This window comes from Lipotes vexillifer, unplaced genomic scaffold (genome assembly GCF_000442215.2).
Source record: "Lipotes vexillifer unplaced genomic scaffold, Lipotes_vexillifer_v1.1 scaffold395, whole genome shotgun sequence".
NCBI lineage: Eukaryota > Metazoa > Chordata > Mammalia > Artiodactyla > Lipotidae > Lipotes > Lipotes vexillifer.
This window is the reverse complement of record NW_006797390.1, coordinates 7,786,836-7,806,450: the sequence shown is the minus strand read 5'-3', so window position 1 is coordinate 7,806,450 and position 19,615 is coordinate 7,786,836. Positions and strand designations below refer to the sequence as shown.

Sequence of the window (19,615 nt, the reverse complement as noted above, 5' to 3'; positions counted from 1 at the left end):
TGGAATTTACATCTGGCCTTAAATGGCTAAAGGGTAGAATGGATTTAGGATTAAGGGAGGGGAACGGGCCAGGGCTATTAGGGTTGTTTGTAAATGGTTCTAATTCAGGTCACAAGAAAATAAAGCGATTTGAGAAAAACATTTGAAATACTCGTGCCTCATCTTGTGAGAAGCTGAGCGTCACGTTCACCATTTAGGAGCAGGGAGAGGTAAGGAACTCAAATACTGTACTGTAAATACTGTAATTACTGTACTTAATTAACCCATCCCCATCACTGTCCTTAACAACTCAGAGCCCCACCTAAACTCTTAGTTCTGATGAGAAAAGATGTGTGACAGTTGATACCACACATTCTGCGAAGTAGGACACATGAGAGAGCTGGATGTGAGGGTAGAGAAAGAGGGGGCAGAATTAGAGTTAACCGAGGCTAGGAAGGAAGTCCCCAAGTCAAGAGTTAGAAACTTTTCTTTATAATTTTAATCAGGACCAGTCCCACTAGTGTTATTTATTGCTATACTATACAGCATACTTTGCTTTCTTTTTCAACTCAAGTGTAGGAAATTTTCATAAGAATTTATGTGATTTCCCACAAAATATTTAAGGCTCAGTATTTCAGGCCACTGTGAAAAATGCTTCCAACTCCACTAAAAGTCCTTTGTCATAAGTCCAATGACTCAAACAAAGGCATTTGGTGGAAGTATACATAAGTGTGGCTTTGCAAAACGTATACATGTTCTAGTTCTTACGTATCTTAAGAGGCATTTCAATTTGTTACTAGCATATAATTTGCACAACTATTATCAATTTTGTGGTTAATTTGGAAGACTGTCATAGATCCCCAAGTGGGATTTTATTTTTTAATGTCAGCAAATCTACAATAAATTTTAAAATGAAATTCTACAGAATATTAGGAGAAAAAATAATTTAAAATACAGTCTCATTTTAGTTATTCAAAGCAAAACAGACTGATCACCCAACAACTATACTAACCCCAAATAGCCTGAACTTTTCCCAGTAACCATTTTCTACAGCTCCCTTAATTCCAAGCATACTGCATTTTTCTCTCAAATTAAAAGGCAAGTATTTTTTTAAATGCCAGAATTCAGATCATATTACTGAACTCTTCTTAGGTACATATGAAAATTCATTTTACGTGGGTGGGAAGTTAGATCTTTCTGTAGCCAGAAGTCAACTCACGAGTATATAATGCGGCCCACAGCGCTTTGGACTTCTCTAGCAACTTTATTAATGGGATGCTATTTATCACACAGCTCTAGATTCTCAAAGAAACAAAAGAGCGATTCCACCACCACCTTCCGAAACAAACCAGTTCTCAGTATAGTCAAATGCGTAGTCTGATAAAAGTTTACTCAAAATGAAACGTGAGTCTTCTGAGCTGTATTCATAATGCTAACATAGGGTGAGACTGCAGTAGGACTTTGAATGCAGGGCAGTGGAGAATGAATCAGCTCATCTAGAAATCCTGATAGTGAAGCTCGTGACCTGAACTGATACTCAGAATTTATTACGGTTGTTATTTTATTATTTTCCTCCCTCTGCCGTTCATCCTTTCTTTCTTAGTCAAAGAGGTTAACATAAAAGTGAAGTAAAAAAACAGTGATTAACAAAACCACAGCATAAGGAGAAGAACCAACGTGAGATCTGCCAATGAAAATGTCCCTTCTCCCCAGGGCTAAGCCAACCAACTCGACGGCTTCTTCTGAGACACTGGCAGGCTACCAGGTGAACAGTTCCACACCTCCCCAGACTCACGGCCGTCTGTCTGTAACACATTCCTGTTGGTTTGACTGGTTCAGGATTATTCCAGAAAACTAGACTATGCTGGTGCTTTGCTGAAGGACTGTCTCTACAAATAGGCCACAACCATCCTTTCTTCAGGGAAGAAGACTTTTCTTATTCCAGATTCAGAGTCACACATGTGCATGTTTCAGGCTCTTGTGCACATTGCATTCCCTTCATATTTCTTCTACATTTCAAGTTCTCTGGTTATAGTAAACAAGTCCTTTTAACTTGTCCAGTTATTATTAATAAAACAATGAAAACATTTAAAATATGGTGGGTCCTGCCGTAACTACAGAAGTAAGAATCTTTTTGTCATTGCCAACAGCCACAGATAGGATATTACCTTTCTTCTTTTAAATTTTGCTCAAATACTCTTCTGTTTTCCTGCAAATTGTTGCCAGTAAATACACACAGCAAACTAACAATACCCACTACTAAGGGCTTCCTATGCCAGGCACTGCTCTCAATCCCATATATTAACAATTTCTTATCCTACTGTCATGAAAATGCTATGAAGCAGGGACAATCATTATTGCCATTTTACAAATAAGGAGACTGAAGCACAAGAAGGCTAAATAACTTGCTGAAGACACAGAGCTAATAAGTGGCAGAGTCAGAATCCAGATTCAGGCTCTTTCATTCCAGGAAGTATGCTCTCACTATTTGCCGTAAGTAATTAGATGCAGATATCACGCAGAACTACCTGGGGGGAGTGAACTCCTTGCAAATTGACAATGAACGAAGCAAATTCTGAGCAAAGCTGTAGAACTGAGACACTCCCAACCCAGGACAGATGATTAGCAGAAACTGTTCAACATATGGAGAGGAGTCCAGAACATAGCAGAAGAAAGTCTATTCCCTTGGTCAGCTATGCAGTGAAAAGGAAACAAAAGTTTACTGTAACAGAACCCTCAATCTGTCATTCATAGTGTTTTGTGTATAATTATGCTTAGGTTAATTGTACAGCTTTTTTTTTTTTTCCCCCTGTGGTACGCGGGCCTCTCACTGCCGTGGCCCCTCCCGCCGCGGAGCACAGGCTCCGGATGCACAGGCCCAGCGGCCGTGGCCCACGGGCCCAGCCACTCCGCGGCACGTGGGACCCTCCCAGACCAGGGCACGAACCCGTGCCTCCTGCACCAGCAGGCGGACTCCCAACCACTGTGCCACCAGGGGAGCCCAATTGTACAGCTTTTGATTGAGGTTTTATGAATTATTACTTAATATTTGTATGCCAAACTTTAAAAAATTAAACTAGAGTTGATTTACAATATTATGTTAGTTTCCGGTGTACAGCATAGTGATACAATATTTTTGTTTGTTTTTGGGTTGTTTTTTTTTGCGGTACGCGGGCCTCTCACTATTGTGCCCTCTCCCGTTGCGGAGCACAGGCTCCGGACGCGCAGGCTCAGTGGCCATGGCTCACGGGCCCAGCCGCTCTGCGGCATGTGGGATCTTCCCGGACCAGGGCACGAACCCGTGTCCCCTGCATCGGCAGGCGGACTCTCAACCACTCCGCCACCAGGGAAGCCCATGATTCAATATTTTTATACATTACACTCTGTTTAAAATTTTTACAAAATAATGGCTATATTTCCCTGTACTGTACAATAAATTGCTGTAGCTGATCTCCAAAATATACAAACAGCTCATACAGCTCAATATCAAAAAACAAAAAATGGGCAGAAGATCTACATAGACATTTCTCCAAAGAAGACATACAGGTGGCCAAAAGGCACATGAAAAGATGCTCAACATTGCTAATTATTAGAGAAATGCAAATGAAAACAACAATGAGATATCACCTCACATCAGTAAGAATGGCCATCATCAAAAAAAATCTACAAACAATAAATGCTGGAGAGGGCATGGAGAAAAGGGAACCTTCTTACACTGATGGTGGGAATGTAAATTGGTGCACCCACTATGGAGAATAGTATGGAGGTTCCTTAAGAAACTAAAAATAGAGTTACCATATGATCCAGCAATCCCACTCCTGGGCGTATATCCAGAGAAAAACATAATTCAAAAAGATACATGCAACCCAGTGTTCACTGCAGCTCTATTACAATAGCCAAGACATGGAAGCAACCTAAATGCCCATCAATAGATGAATGGATAAAGAAAATGTGTTTTATATATTTATACATATATATGTGTGTACACACACACACACACACACACACACACACACTGGAGTATTATTCAGCCATAAAAAGGAATGAAATAATGCCATTTGCAGCGACATGCATGGACCTAGAGATAATCATATTAAGTGAAGTAATCCGGACAGAGAAAGACAAATATCATGATATCACTTATATGTGGAACCTAAAAAAAAAAAAAAAAAAAAAAAAAAGATACAAATGAACTTATATACAAAACAGAAATAGACCCACAGGCATAGAAAACAAACTTATGGTTACCAAAGGAGAAAAGAGCGTGGAGGAGGGATACGTTAGGAGTTTGGGATTAGCCACCACTCTCAACAGCATGTTTGGATAGACGATTAGGCCTGAAGTGCTTAATTTGTTAAAAGAAAGGTATTAAACAACCATTTTATTAAAATATGAAAATGAGAGGCAACAACAAGGAGAAATTTAAGTGCAAATTAAAGCAAGGACTGCTTTAAAAACTTTAAGTCAGTAAATCTGCATGACAAAAATCTTGCAGAAAATCTAAGAACAGCATGATGCTGCAGTAGTATCTCCTGAGCAAATGAGGAAGGTGATTTAAGAGACAGGTCACCTGTCAGAGCCAGGTTTTAACACCTCATTTCTAGAACTTTTATTTACTGTTTATTCATCAAATTTCTATACCACTTATAAATTCTCTGAATACTTTAATTACTTATCCCATGCCTTAGTGTGTGAGTGCTTGATCTTACCACAAACAGTTTTGCAAATCACAGTATTTTTCTGAAATGTAATCTCTAACCTGGGTTGGCAAGGGAAGTCCATAAGAAAGTTTAGCACTGTGGTTCCAAAAATAATAATAATAAAACAAAAAAATCACATGCAATTCCCTTTTAATGGTTTAAAGTCAAGCATTCTTTAAAAAATTCTTTCATATCTTTTCAAAGTCCTAGTAAGAAAGGAAAATTCCTTTACAAATCCACCACTGTTTTGCTGTGGACACTTGAACTGAGTGGGAAAGATCTGACAAGTCAAATCAGGATACTGGCACACAGAGAAAACGAAACAATACTCCTATCGCGTTGCTTCAGCAGGGCCTGTTTGTGCTTAGCAGTATCACATCGATTCCTTGCATTCCCGAGTAGTATATCCACCCTCTTCCATGTGCTTCATCATCAGTGATAAAACCTTGTCTTAAACTGCTTCTGCTAAACTGCTCGTAAGAAGCAAACCTTCTCATCATGGTACCCAGCACCCTAAACTCTCCCCGTTCTCCCTGCGTAGCAACCTATTTTTGGCTCCAGTATCTGTCACTTCCGAGAGCACATCACCTGTAATACTCTTCTAAAAGATCAGGCTCTCTTAACCTCCCACTGTGTCCTAATAATCCAGAAGCACAGGGGACACCCCGACATTTGTTTCCTCAACTCCTGGGCTGCCGTCACGATAACAAAACAATCATGCCCCGTGAAAATTCATGCTGAGGTGTCATGGCAAGATCCTCTGCTACTTTGTAATTCTCATATTCAACGTTTATTGATAGTTCAAAGTAGCAGAAAAGAAGAGGTGATGTTAGCTTCAAGCACTGGCTGGGCTCAGAAAGACGGTTTACTTTAGGTCAGAGAGAGTGCGTATTTATTGCAGAGAAGAAGGAACTAACAGAAAGTGAGCCAAGGTTATGTGAAAGAAAATCAATGGAGACAGATTGCAGAGGAGGGAACCAGAGCTTAAATCTGTGACAGAAATAAGAAGGGAGCTTGGCGAAGGAGAGACAGTATCTCCTCTGAGTCAGAAGAGAAGACGACAAAAACACAGGTAACTGCTGAGGTGATGAAGGTAACCGAGGGGTCCCAGCATAGACTTGGTTTCAGTAAAATGAGAGCAGGACAATTACACAGGGGTGGGGATTGGAGTGATGGAGAAAGTACTAAGGGACTTAAAAAAGAGACATACTTGTTCTGAAGAGAAGGAAACCAGAACTTTTCAAAGTCACAGAGGAGAAAAAGAAGCAGGTGTATTATGCAGAGCAGATATATACAGCCTTCACAACAGACTATCTCAAGGAAGCTGCAAGATGCCTGGAAAGTAGGAAAATGATGTAAAGAAAAGTTCTGCTAAAAAGTGACAATTTTGTAAAAACTGACTGGAGAGTGTGGCAAATATTAATGGTTAAATATGGGGGATGGGTATAAGGAGGTTCATTATACTATTCTCTACTTTTGTGTACCTTTGGAAATGTTTATAATAAAAAACGTTTTTAAAAATTGCCTAGCCATCGTATGACCTCAGGAGCAATGGTTATCTTCCTCAGAAAGCTCAACAACTTGCCAGAACTTTCCAGGAGGTTTTAGGAATTTCAGAGACACAATTGTATACCGATACACATACTCTAGAGGACTTCAAAATTCAATGACAGGGAGGCAAAAAAAGTTTCTATTTGACCAGGATTTGTCCCAAATTTGTTCTAAGGAGTGAGAAACACAAGTGAGCATTAAAATTAGGCTAAGTGGGTCAGGCATGACAAACAGGGCCAGAAGATGAAAGCGATGAGGACAAGTATTTCTACTAAGCATATGCCTGAAGAATAATAGTATAGAACTTACTTCATCTCCAGAACTTCCTCTAAGTGTTTTCTTCTCTCGGCCCGAAGGTTGGTCAAATGAGTTTCCTTCTCTGCCAGTGACTGCTGAGTGCAGGACAGCTTCGCCTTCATGGACTCCAGCTCCTGTTTTACCTTCTCCATGGCCATCAGTAACTCCTCCACCTACGATCAATACAGAAAAGACAGAAACTGAGCATCTGGGTCAGGTATAGTCAGAGGAGCTGGGCAGTGGGCAACGCCTGGGTCCACAAAATTGAAGACACACCCATCAAAAATTCTGTACTCTCACAGGATCAGACATAAATGGCAGTTAAAGAAATACACCTCTCACCTTCCCTCCACTATAATTCTTCTCAGTTCAGGTCCAAAAAACCCTCACTTTTCTTTTTGACAAATGTAAGGGCATCAGAAGTAACACTGTGCCAGAAACAATCCCTTCTAAGGAATTTATCTGGAAACAGTGCAGAAACTTCCATGGAAATAACAATATAATGCAGATAAAAATATAAGGAACAAAATCATAATAAATATTTCTAGAAGGATTTTAGGAAATAAAAGCCATAAACTTGACTAATACCAGATGCAGAATAAACATAAATGAGTCATTTTTATTCGTTCAAACTAAGATTCTTCTGTTTACACCATTACAAAGAATTTCTTGTTAAAGAAACAGCTAGAATTCAATCGGACAATTTCCTGCTCCAAAGCTAGGTAGGCAGAGATTTTTTGAGGAAGGCAGGAAGAAAAAAAATATATGACCAGACAGAGAAGAGACAGAATACTTTTAAAAGACCTGTAAAGGACTTCCCTGGTGGCGCAGTGGTTAAGAATCTGCCTGCCAATGCAGGGGACACAGGTTCGCGCCCTGGTCTGGGAAGATCCCACATGCCATGGAGCAACTAAGCCCGTGCACCACAACTACTGAGCCTGTGCTCTAGAGCCTGTGAGCCACAACTACTGAGCCCACGTGCCACAACTACTGAAGCCCGCACGCCTAGAGCTCGTGCTCCACAACAAGAAAAGCCACTGCAATGAGAAGCCCGCGCACCGCAACGAAGAGTAGCCCCCACTCACCACAACTAGAGAAAGCCCACGTGTAGCAATGAAGACCCAACACAGACAAAAATATAAATAAATAAATAAATAAATAAATTTATTTTAAAACAACTAAATAAAATAAAAGACCTGTAAAAACATGAGAGAAAGAAGACAGGATGCTAAAACACAAGAAACTAAGAGAGCAGGTTCTGTACTTTATCAGTTATTTCCACTTACTCCGGGTGGTTCCAAAATCAGATTTAAATAAACATGTTCATCTTAATTCAGAGGCAAAAATATGTTGCCAAAATATCTGTTATTACCTAAAAACAACCTCAACCAGAAAATCAAACAGCCAAGTATACCAATCACAAGAGTTTACAGTCAGTTTGCTACTTGACAAGAAATAATCTTGGTTATAATCCTTTCCAGAGGTAGAGGTGAGTGTAGGTAGATGGACTGGTAACAGCTGTTAAAAAGTTACATTTAGTTTTTTTGGCACTTGAATTATTTTACTTTGGGTATCTTCTCAGAAGTGATCAAGTTAATGCTCTCAGCTAAACAGCATCCTGACAGTCCCAGTTACTGTGAGATTTTTTCTTATTATGCAGATATCTTTGGATATGTATTCACATATCAGCAAGCTTTAGAACATATAACTGCCTGCCTTTTTGAAGACTGTCAATAAGGATGATTCTACATTAACAGTTTAATTCATAAAAAATCTTAGCAAAAACTAGATTAAATTATGCCCCAAGGTATACTCTTATAACACAAAATCAGCCATCAACAGCATCATTTATAGAAGGTCTAATAAATAGTGAGATGTGTCCATCTTTTATGAACTTAAGCATATCTCACAACATCTTCCTCCCATCCTGTCCTTCACTGCTCCAGGCAAGCAATGGTTATCAGTTTCTTACATAACTTGAAGAGATATCTTATACATACACAAGCAAGCATGTATAAACTATTCCTCTTTTTCCTATACAAAGGTAAGCCCACTCTATACATACTCTTATGCATCTAAATTTTTTAGTAAATTTTTATTGAAATACAACATAAATACAGAAAAATACACAAAAATTATAAATGTACAACCTGAAGAATTCTAAGTGAACAAACCTATATAAAGAGCACAGACCAATAACCAGAACATTACCATCACCCCAACCCCCCCATATCCCTTTTCTAGATTAAGAGTAACCATTATTCTAACACTCTAGATTAGTTTTGTCTATTCGTTTTAACTTTATACAAATGGAATTACATAGTATATAATTTTAAGCACAGATTTTTTCCCCCCCCCCACTGGTGTTATATCTGTGAGATTCATCTACATTGCTGGGTAAAACTGTAGTTCTGTAATTCTCATAACTGTATGATATTCCACCGTGCAAAAATAGCAAAATTTACTGAAGGCACTTTTGATAAACAGAAGTTTTAAATTTTAATGGCGTTTAACAAAATTTTTCCTTTACACATGTTTATGTTCAGAGCTTTTTGTATAATGAATATGACAGTTTTGTCAACCTCAAGGTCATGAGGATATTATTCTTTCTTCTAAATCCTTTATTGGACTATACATTCACATTTAAATATATAACATATATGCAATTGATTTTTTAATATGGTATAATGGTCAGACTCATTTTTATCAACATGGATATCCAATAGACTCAGCACTGCGAACAGAAGGACTTCACAGCCATGCTAAGAAGGTACTTTTGGCCTACTTGGCAAAAGGTCAGAAATTACTTAAAGACAACTTATAAATTATAGGAAAAATAACTTAACAATGTTTTATACTGCACATAACCACCTTTAAATTTCACAAATGATCCACCTGAAATATCATATGCACTTTTAAAAGGTGCATGTATATACTCCAGAGCTAAGAGCAAAACACACACTTACATACTCACGACCCAGTAGCTTTTGTTAAGTGCAATTAACCAACTGTATCCTCTGACTCTCCTGTGATAAGTAATCACTATTCTTAATTTGTGTACTTATTTCCTTGCATTTCTTTATTTTTACCTCTGATGTATATATTCCAAAATAAATCACTACTCAGTTTTATCAGTTTATGAACACTGAAAAAATGGTATCTACTGACTTGATTTCACCCAAAATTATGTTTATTCATGCATATAAAAAAAGGGCCCACCACAGGAGTATAACCCGGATCTAAGAGCAAAACACACACCTACGTACTCACCACTCCAGAGTTAAAAGCAATGACAGTCAACAGCACTAAGGACCACAGCTCTAAGATTACGGTTTCTCACTAAACTGAATGGGCTCCTTGGAAAAATTATTGATTCCAGATTAGGAGGCAGAAATATACAAAAGATGGACTTTGCACATGTAGTGCCAAAAAAACAAGAGAAAATAAGGATCATGACACAGAAACTCTGATAAAACCAGAAAAAACACAGCCAAAGAAAGAAAAAAAGAAAGCTTAGAGGAATACCCCTTATGACTATAGATGCAAAAAATACTATAAAATCAAAGCCAGCAAGATATAAAAATTGAGATTTATCCCAAGAATGCAAGGTTGGTTTAACATATAAAATAAGTGTAATAAATCATATTAATAAAATACATGACAAAAACCACATGATCATTTCAAAAGATATAGAAAAAGCATTTGACAATTTCCAAAACCCTTTCATGATAAAAATATTCAAGAAACTAGGAATAGAGGAGAACTTCCTCAAGCCAATAAATGGCGTCTATGAAAAACTTTTAGTGATGAAAGACTGCATGCTTTCCCTCTAAGACCAAGAACAAGACCAGGATGTCTGTTCTCACCACTTCTGTCTAATATTGTAGTAGAGATGATAGCCAGTAAAAAGTAAGCTGCAAAAAATTTAAAGGCATCCATATTGGAAAGGAAGACATACAATTTTCTCTAGCTGAAGATGATACAATCTTATAAAGATAATACTCCTAAGGAATCCATTTTAAAGAGGAAACAAATAGGGGCTTCCCTGGTGGCACAGTGGTTAAGAATCCGCCTGTCAATGCAGGGGACACAGGTTAGAGCCCTGGTCCGGGAAGATCCCACATGCCGTGAAGCAACTAAGCCCGTGCACCACAACTACCGAGCCTGCGCTCTAGAGCCCGTGAGCCACAACTACTGAGCCCGTGCGCTGCAATTACTGAAGCCCACATGCCTAGAGCTCATGCTCCACAAGAAAAGCCACTGCAATGAGATGGCCATGCACTGCAACAAAGAGTAGTCCCCACTCACTGCAACTACAGAAAGCCCACATGCAGCAATGAACACCCAACACAGCCAAAAATAAATAAATTACAATAAATAAATTTTTAATAAAGTAAACAAATAAGTATACAAAGGTTACAGGATACAAGATCAATATACAAAAATCAACTGTATATCGATACATAGACCATGAACATTCCAAAAATGAAAGTAAGAAGACAACTCCATTTAACATAGCATAAAAAAGAAGGAAACACCTAGGTATAAATTTAGCAAAAAAAAAAAAGCAAGGTTTCGGTTGAAAACTCTAAAAGATTGCTAAAAGAAATTAAAGATTTAAATAAATAGAAAGACAACACGTTCATGGATTGAAAGACGTAATATTAAGACGGCAATGCTCTCCAAACTGATCGACAGCTTCAACAAAATCCCTACAAAAGCTCTCTTTTTCCCAGAAACTGACAAGCTGATCCTAACACTCATATGGAAATGAAAGACAGCTAAAATAAGTAATCTGGGGGTGGGGGTGGGGGAAGAGGACTCATACTTCTTGACTTCAAAACATACTACAGAGTTTCAGGATGGTACTGGCATAAGGATGGACAAAGAGACCGATGGAAAAGACCTGAGAATCCGGAGATAAACCCTAGCTTTTATGGTGAACTGATTTTTGACAAGAGTGTCAAGGCAACTCAATGAGGGAAGAATATTCTTTTGATTGAAAGGTGCTTGGACAACTGCCCTATTTCTTTACATTTTAAAGTGCCCATGCCATTAACTTCTTAGCGAAAATGAGTCACTTGTCTTATAGAACGACCCACATTTTGGGTTCAGTTAACTGGGGTTTTTTTTAATGATACTATTTATGGTGTTCCTCTGGTCCTCGTGTTTCTTGTAAACTGAAAGTAATAGGTAAAGGCTTCATGAGATTTGGGTTTGTTTGGTCTTTCTGACAACAGTACTCCATAGGCAAGGTGTGTCCATCATAATATATCACATAATGACGGTCTGTCTCACTTTTAGCAATAACACTGATCAGTGTCTCAGAACCATTTATTGAAAAATCCATTCTATCTTCACCTTTGACATCCATCCAGTATCCCCGTAAGCATGGGTATGTTTCTATGCTTTCTATTATGATCCACTGGTTTGCCTATTCCTACACCCAAACCACATTATTTTAATTATTATAGCTTTATAAGGTTTGACATCTAAGAGAAATGGTGTTCTCTTTTCAAGAGCATCTTAGCTATTTTTGAATTTCTGCAAAAAATATTTCCTGAGTCTAGCATAGTCCGGGCACTGTTCTACAACAGTTGATATATGGAAGAGATATATATTTAGGACTTTAATATCTTTCAGGAAAGATTTATAATTTTCCCCATAATGATCCTGAACATTCTAATAATATTTATTCCTTGGAACTTTATACTTTTTAAAATGCTATATTAAATATTATCTTTTTTAAAAAATGTAATTTTCATTTTGGTGCAGGCTATAGAAATGCAACTGATTTCTATAAACTTACACTGTAACTAGTGTCTACTTAAACAGTCTTTATGGACTTTTTCTCTACTATGTAGACAACCATTCATATCTTAATGATAGTTTTCTCTCTTACCTCCCAATCCTTACAGTATTTATTTCTTTTACTTGCCTTACTGCAGAGCCCAGGAAGTCTACAAAGATGTTGACAGCATGCACTCTGTCTCATTCCTGATCATAAATAGAATACTTTAAAAGTTTTATCCATAAGTAAGTAGTATAATTTTTAATAGCTGTCCTTTGACAGGTTAAGGAAATTCCCATCTACTACTAGCTAGTTAAGAATTTTTTTAAATTATAAATCAATGCAAAGTTTCTGCATTTCTTGAGATGATTATATGACTTTTCTCCTATCATATTTTAATGTGGTAGACTACAGTAATTAGTCTTCTAATGAAACCAATATTAAAATCCTGGAATAAACCTAACTTCTTCAAGCATATCTTTCTTTTTCACATACACTCATTTTGGACTGGCAATATTTTGTTTAGGAATTTTTGTATTTATGTTCGTGCTTGAGACAGGCCTAAACTTTTACTTTCCCGTATTAACTCTGTCAAGTTTTGATATGAAGTTATGCTGGCCTTATAAAATATGTCCCTCTTTTTTATTTTTCTGGAATTGTTTCTATAAGATTGAAATGATTTGTTCCTTGTATGTTTATTAAAAATCACCAGTATAACTCTCTGGGCTTGAAATTTGTGGGAAAAAATTTTATTACCAACTCTTCTTTTTTTTTTCAGGTTTTCTTTTTCATATTTAGCTAGCTTTGCTAAGTTTCATTTTCCTTGGCATTTGCTCATTTAGTCTAAATCTTCAAATGTACTGGCAAAGATATCCTTGTATCTTTTCAATACTGGCAGGACTTGTAGTTAGGAGCCCTTTATCTTTCCAAAAGTTGCTTGCTCACTGTGCCTTCTTTCTCTTTCTCTTTTAGTCTCACCAAAGGCCAGTCAGTTTTCTTAGTGTTTTCAAAGGACCAATTCTGGGTGTTATGGATCCTTTTTATAAAAGGGGGGAGGTTTGTCTCTTAGACTCTCTACCTTGGGCTGCCATGGACATTTTCTTTTGTCCTGCCAAGATACAAAAACCAACGTTCAAGTTTAACAGCTTACCAAGTACTTATCTTTGAAGTCCCTCTCTATTCATCCCCTGGCCTGAGAATTTTCTACATTCTTGACAACTTATGAATGCATATTTTATCAGCCATCTTCAATTGTTTCTGTGGAAGTTATTTTCCCAGCATCTACTCTGCCATGGTTACAGATACGTTTTATCTTTCATTCCAAACTTGAACTTACAGAATTTCCTTGTTAGTAAAACATAATTTTCTTAAAGATTGCTTACTTTTCCCAGCCATTTGAGTGCCAGATCAAGGTATCAAGGTATTTCTACCTCAGATCATACATACATCCAAATAAGCTTTAAAGCACTCCAGCATTTAATGCAAGAATGGTGCCATAAACCAGGATTTCCAACTAATCACCTGATTTGTGCTCTGGTTCCAAGCCAGGGAAACAGCTTCAAAGCCAGATGGAAATTCTTCACTTTCTGTTACTTTCCCACAGTCCCAGAGAACACATTCAGCTGTCTCCACTCGGACACCCACCCCGCTCTGTGCCCACCACACAGCAGTTGCTGTGTAGTTTTGGGTACAGACACAGAAACGAAGGTAATGAAAGCCGAGCAGAAGAAGAGATACATACCACACCGAACAATGAAGAAATTCTCCACAATTTTAAAATGTGCTCCAGGTCACAGTATGATTTTCGAAAGCACACGCTATAAGACATTAAAAAAAAAAACAGAGCTGGGATTCAAGTATGTAACCTAACTGCCTCCACTAAAATATTAAGGAGAAAGTTCAAGGCTGACAGTGTGCAGTGCCAGCAGGACCAGATGGTTTGCTTAAATCACAAGCTAATAAACTTTTACTCAGAATAAGAAGGGAACAAATCATGGCTTTACCACAGACCCATTTTCCCTAAGACAGCAAAGCAACTGGGCGCTTCAGGTAGGTGCTGGCAGAGACTGCGTCTTCAAGTTTCCCGCCTTCTTCTGCTCCACAACAGAGAGCACAATACTTTTTGTAGTTTCCAAGATGCTTATGGAAAGTCTTGTTACAGTTTCTTGGGAAGATAAGAGGCATAAGTCTCCAAAGGAGAAAAAAATGATTAGAAGAAAAAAGGAGGGGTACAAAAAGAAGATGATCTAGAGGTTAAGCGTTCATTAATGTAAATGTAATTTACACTACATTTACATGAATGTAATTCTGTAAGTCAGATTTTCATATGATAAGACCCCTAGTTTTCCTGATTTCAATGAAATTCTAGATTAAGACCCACTCTGTTATACAAGCCCCCCCCCAAAAAAAAAGTTATCTAGCTCTTGAGTTGAGAAGCATGTTTGAAGTATTAAGGAGAACTTACATACATACCTACATACCTACATTCCCCTGCCTTCTCCTAACAAACTGCTTTAGGTACCTCACAACCACTACTAATGAGAATTTGAATTCACAGAATTCCCAAGAGATTTATGCTAGTATTTATACTAGAAATCTTCTCTTTATCCCCATATGTTCTCTTTGTCAAAGCATGGTAATTCTTTGAGCAGGTATATACCAATAGTGCGGTATTTTATGAATATGGAATACCTATAGCTATTAATAATAATAAGAGCAATTTACATTATTTGAATACTCTGAATGTGCTAAGCCTTTTACATACGTTGTCTCATCATCCTCACAAGGATCCTATGAGGTGGCATTATCGTTAGCGTCAGTTTTACAGAAGAGGAAGCAGGTTCAGAGAGTTTAAGTGCCTTACCCCAGGTCATACAGCCGGAGGAGGCAGAGCTAGGGTTCCAACCAGGCGGTCAGACTCCACTGCTGTTCACAGTTAATGCTGCTTTGCTACAATGTATCAGTGTTCAAAAAGTCCTAAAACAGGGCTTCCCTGGTGGCGCAGCGAGTGGTTGAGAGTCTGCCTGCCGATGCAGGGACACGGGTTCGTGCCCCGGTCCGGGAGGATCCCACGTGCCGCGGAGCGGCTGGGCCCGTGAGCCATGGCCGCTGAGCCTGCGCGTCCAGAGCCTGTTGCTCCGCAGCGGGAGAGGCCACAACAGTGAGAGGCCCGCGTACCGCAAAAAAAAAAAAAGTCCTAAAACAGCCTCCCACAACTGTATCTAAGGAATCCCTCTGGGGAGTATGCCTGTGCCCACTTTTGCATCTTTCTGTCCCTCCTTTCTCTCCCTTCTCTCCCATCCGCTCCCCACCCTGCCAGGTACTTAACTCCTTCCATGTGCCAGGCACTGTGCATTATACCACCAGGGCTTTAATAGAAATACACGTGCTTCCCTAGTGCTCTAACTAATAGTATTTGTAAATGTATAATCATAAATCATGAACAGTTTTATGTAAGGAAGAACAAGACGCCATGAGAATAAGTAACACGAGGGCTTCCCTGGTGGCGCAGTGGTTGAGAGTCCGCCTGCCGATGCAGGGGACACGGGTTTGTGCCCCGGTCTGGGAAGACCCCACATGCCGCGGAGCGGCTGGTCCCGTGAGCCGTGGCCGCTGAGCCTGCGCGTCCGGAGCCTGTGCTCCGCAACGGGAGAGGCCACGGCAGTGAGAGGCCCGCGAACCGCAAAAAAAAAAAAAAAAAGAATAAGAAACAGGAGGCTTTGATCTATGTTTTGGGGGCCTAGAGAAAGTTTCCCCAAGAAAGTCAAGGAGCAGATGGGGAGGAAAAGAGCATTCCAGCTCCAGCGCCCAGCAAGTTTAGAAACCCTGAAGTGGGAATGCACATACCTACGAGAGAAGATGAAAGTATCGCAAGCCCTGAGAGCAAGAGGAAGAAGGGTGCACACGTGGCAGGAAAGGAGGAAGCGGGCAGATGCAGGGCTGTGCAGGCCACACGAGGCGTTTTTGGCTTTTCTCCCCAGAGCAACAGAGGTACCAAAGGATGTGACCAAACAGAGGAGCGAGATGATTTAGAATGTTAAAATCAGAATGACTAAAAAAATGGGCCAAGGAATCTAAGCTGAACAGAGAGGGATGCAAAGCCAGGGCCAGTGGATTGGTATAAAGCAAAAAGAGACAAAGAAACTCAAGAAAGATAGTTGCAGTGGAAACCTGAAAGTTGAAATGACAGGAAAGTGTGATCTGAGAGGAGGACGCTATAATGAGTGGGCTGGAGGTGGACTGGGTTAGCAAGGTCTAGGATGCCAGATGTGGAATGAAGAAAGGCGGCGACCTCTAGGGCCAGGAAGCAGCGAGGACAGACAAGTGGGTTATCCACACAGATGCTGAAGCTGGTGAGGCAGCAAAAGTCTGCAGCGAAAAGCTTCACACTACAGCTGAACAGCATGAGCCCTGAGGAAGCAGAGGCTCTTACATGGGTGTGATGGACCAGTGGTCTGAAGGGTAACAGGAAGCAAGACGGAATTAACATTTACTGACCACCAGGAAGGGCTGTGGGGAGTTTCCAGGGGAGAGGCCAGATTACACTTCGGACAAAGAAGGTGAACGTGGTCCAAGAAGTAAAATAAGAATGTATGTGCCAGGGCCAGGCACAGAGCAGATACTCAATGAGTATTTGTCGAATGAGTGAATAAATGAAGATAGATGAATCTGTGAATTCTGGTGACCTAGCAGGCAATGTAAAAGGGATGAGAAGAGTGGAAGAGCTGGGTTAGGGCAAGAAAGCACTGAACAATATGGGGACGAAGGTGCAGAGCACAGATGCTCAGGGGCTTTTGGGGGTGGGGGGCAACATCTGCTGAAATGCAGGATGAGAGCCACAGCAAAATGAACTCCAATAGGTTCGCTGAAGAGAGTGGGCACTTCAAAATGAATCAGATGCCCCTAAAATAAGAATTTAAATATTTTGGTTTTTTTAGACCCCATTTGAATGCATATGACATATGATAGTGTTGATTATAACTCTCTATTCTGTTTATTGAAAATAAGATATAAGTGATTCTTGAGGAAACCTAATGGTAACAGATACCACTGAATTCAGCAGAATGTTAGACTTAGGGACTGTCAGGCACTACTACTATCTTTTATTCTGGACTTTATAAAGAACCCAAACATGGGTAGAAGTCACAGATAACAGTACTGAAGGAAGAAAACACAGAAACCACAGTTCAACTTGGGGAGCCACTAGATTTCTTGACTTTTTATATATAGTTGGATTTCTCCAATATTCGACAATGCCAAATAAAATCAGCAAATGGCACTTTTAATAATTAATGTGCTCCATGGGTGAAGAATTTACAAAGTGTTTTTACCGTCCCTCAAAATATGCTTCACATTCCCTTAGGACACTTAATAATGCTTAACAATGCATGTGGCTCAGAAGTACCCACACAGTTAAGGCTGACATGCAGGGGAGCTAAATTCACACTGACTGGCTGTATTCCTTCACTGGCAGCTGCCTTTAAGTTTCCAGTAACATTATGCTCTGATAACAAACCTTCAAGTGAAGACCAATTTTAAAAGAGTGGAAACACAACAATGTGAAAGAAATGCTTCTTTTTCAAGCCATCTCAATTTTCCTTTTTATTTTTTTAAACCAACGCAGAGGGCTTGGGTAGATAAATCCTGTAATAAGCACTCATCACTCCAAAGTGGAGCTTGAAATATCAGACATCAATAAAATGTGGGTGCACATTTTCAAAGCAAAGCAAATGTCCCCCTACTGGTAGGACTCTCATCATCTGAGTGACTGAGGGTGGAAAGAGGCTTTGAAAGGGCCAATGTTTATCTCACTGCCAGTTCTCCTTAGGTGATTTCTTGGTAACACAGCATCAAAACTAAAAGGTAAAAATCTGAATAAAGCACTGAAAACTATTTTTTCCAGAGACTGTTACTTGATTAATGTCTCCTATAATTTGCTTATCTTAGCAACAAACAGGTTGTACCAGAATCAAGTAAAATATAAAATTAATAATTTCCTAGGTCCACATAAACTCCACGGCTCCTATTCTATGCCTAAAAGAAAGAAGGACAGAAATAATCTAAATAACATCACACTTTCTTTCTCCAGCGAAGAAGATGGGACAACTATCTTCTTTGCACTTTTCTGCATCTGGGTCACTCAGGAAAAGAAATACAAAAAGAGGAGGAATGACAAGACTTGCCCTTGAACTGTGAGCTCTGGTAAGTTGTCTCCTGAAAAGCACCGGTTTCTGCATTGCTGGGAAGTCAAGGTAACAGGACACAGTACACGACAGGCGGGCTGTAGAAGTTGCCTAGGCTTTGGAAAGAAATTTCCTTATAGTTAAAATTATGTATTTGGTTATTTCACATGGAGAAAACCTTAATTCACCCTTATTACAGAAAACAGCAGTCCTCTCACCAGCATGAAGTCGCCAACAGGGAAGAGAGCACTGAGGGCTCAAGCCCTTCCTCTAAGGTCGAATGAAAACTTTGAATAAAACAGCTTCAGACTCTGTTCCCTGAAGTTTTCAACAATGAAACCAAAAGCTTACTGGCATTTTAACTGGAAATGTTAATGCTCATTTGCATTGCTAAAAAAAAATCAAATAGCTACCTAGAAGTAAAAAAGTGACATTTCATTAATTAGAGATACATTTTGTGGGGAAAACATATTTCAATATAACCCCTGAAAAATGGTTACAGAGAAAATATTGACCAATGACAGTTATTTGACCTTATCAAAAGTATATTATTAGCCAAAGGAGTAAAGTAAAAGTGTGGGATTTAATGTCTGGCAACCCAAGGATACCAAGAGAGAACTCATAAGTATCTCTCTCTACACACACACACACACACACACACACACACACACACACACACACACACAGGATTATTCTGGTCTGGCCATAATAAGTGAGGCTCAACATTTGTATACCGCCTTTAGAGGCTACCAAAACCCTTGTGGGGAAATAAGTTACTCCACACAGGTGAGAGTACACCGCCCTAGAAAGACTATGAAACTCGCCCTACATCACAGTTAATAAACAGAAGAGACCGAACCCACGTCACTTGATGCTGGCTCGAAGCCCTTCACATCCACCCTCGCTACCTCTTCCTTAATTCACTAAAGAGGGGGGAGGTCAGAGGAAGGGACACAGGAGCACCAATGCAGAGCTCGGGCCACGCCACACACGAGAACTATCTGCTGTGTAGGATAAGTGCCGCTGTGCAGATTTCTCTAGGAAAATATGTTTCACTGAAAACATCCAGGAAGGCACAGCCAAGGAGAACATAAACTGCATATAAAGATCAGCAG

General features: G+C 39.4%; 1 protein-coding gene across 4 annotated transcripts in view; it reads right to left on the bottom strand.

Moving 5' to 3' along the window:
* The window catches only part of ERC1 (ELKS/RAB6-interacting/CAST family member 1), a 393,512-nt gene that overhangs the window by 172,573 nt on the left and 201,324 nt on the right, over nucleotides 1-19,615 (bottom strand). For all 4 annotated transcript variants that reach the window (XM_007469475.1, XM_007469478.1, XM_007469476.1 and 1 more), the window contains one exon: nucleotides 6,540-6,700. In XM_007469475.1, the coding sequence (XP_007469537.1) occupies nucleotides 6,540-6,700 (161 nt within the window). The remainder of the gene's footprint in view (nucleotides 1-6,539; nucleotides 6,701-19,615) is intronic.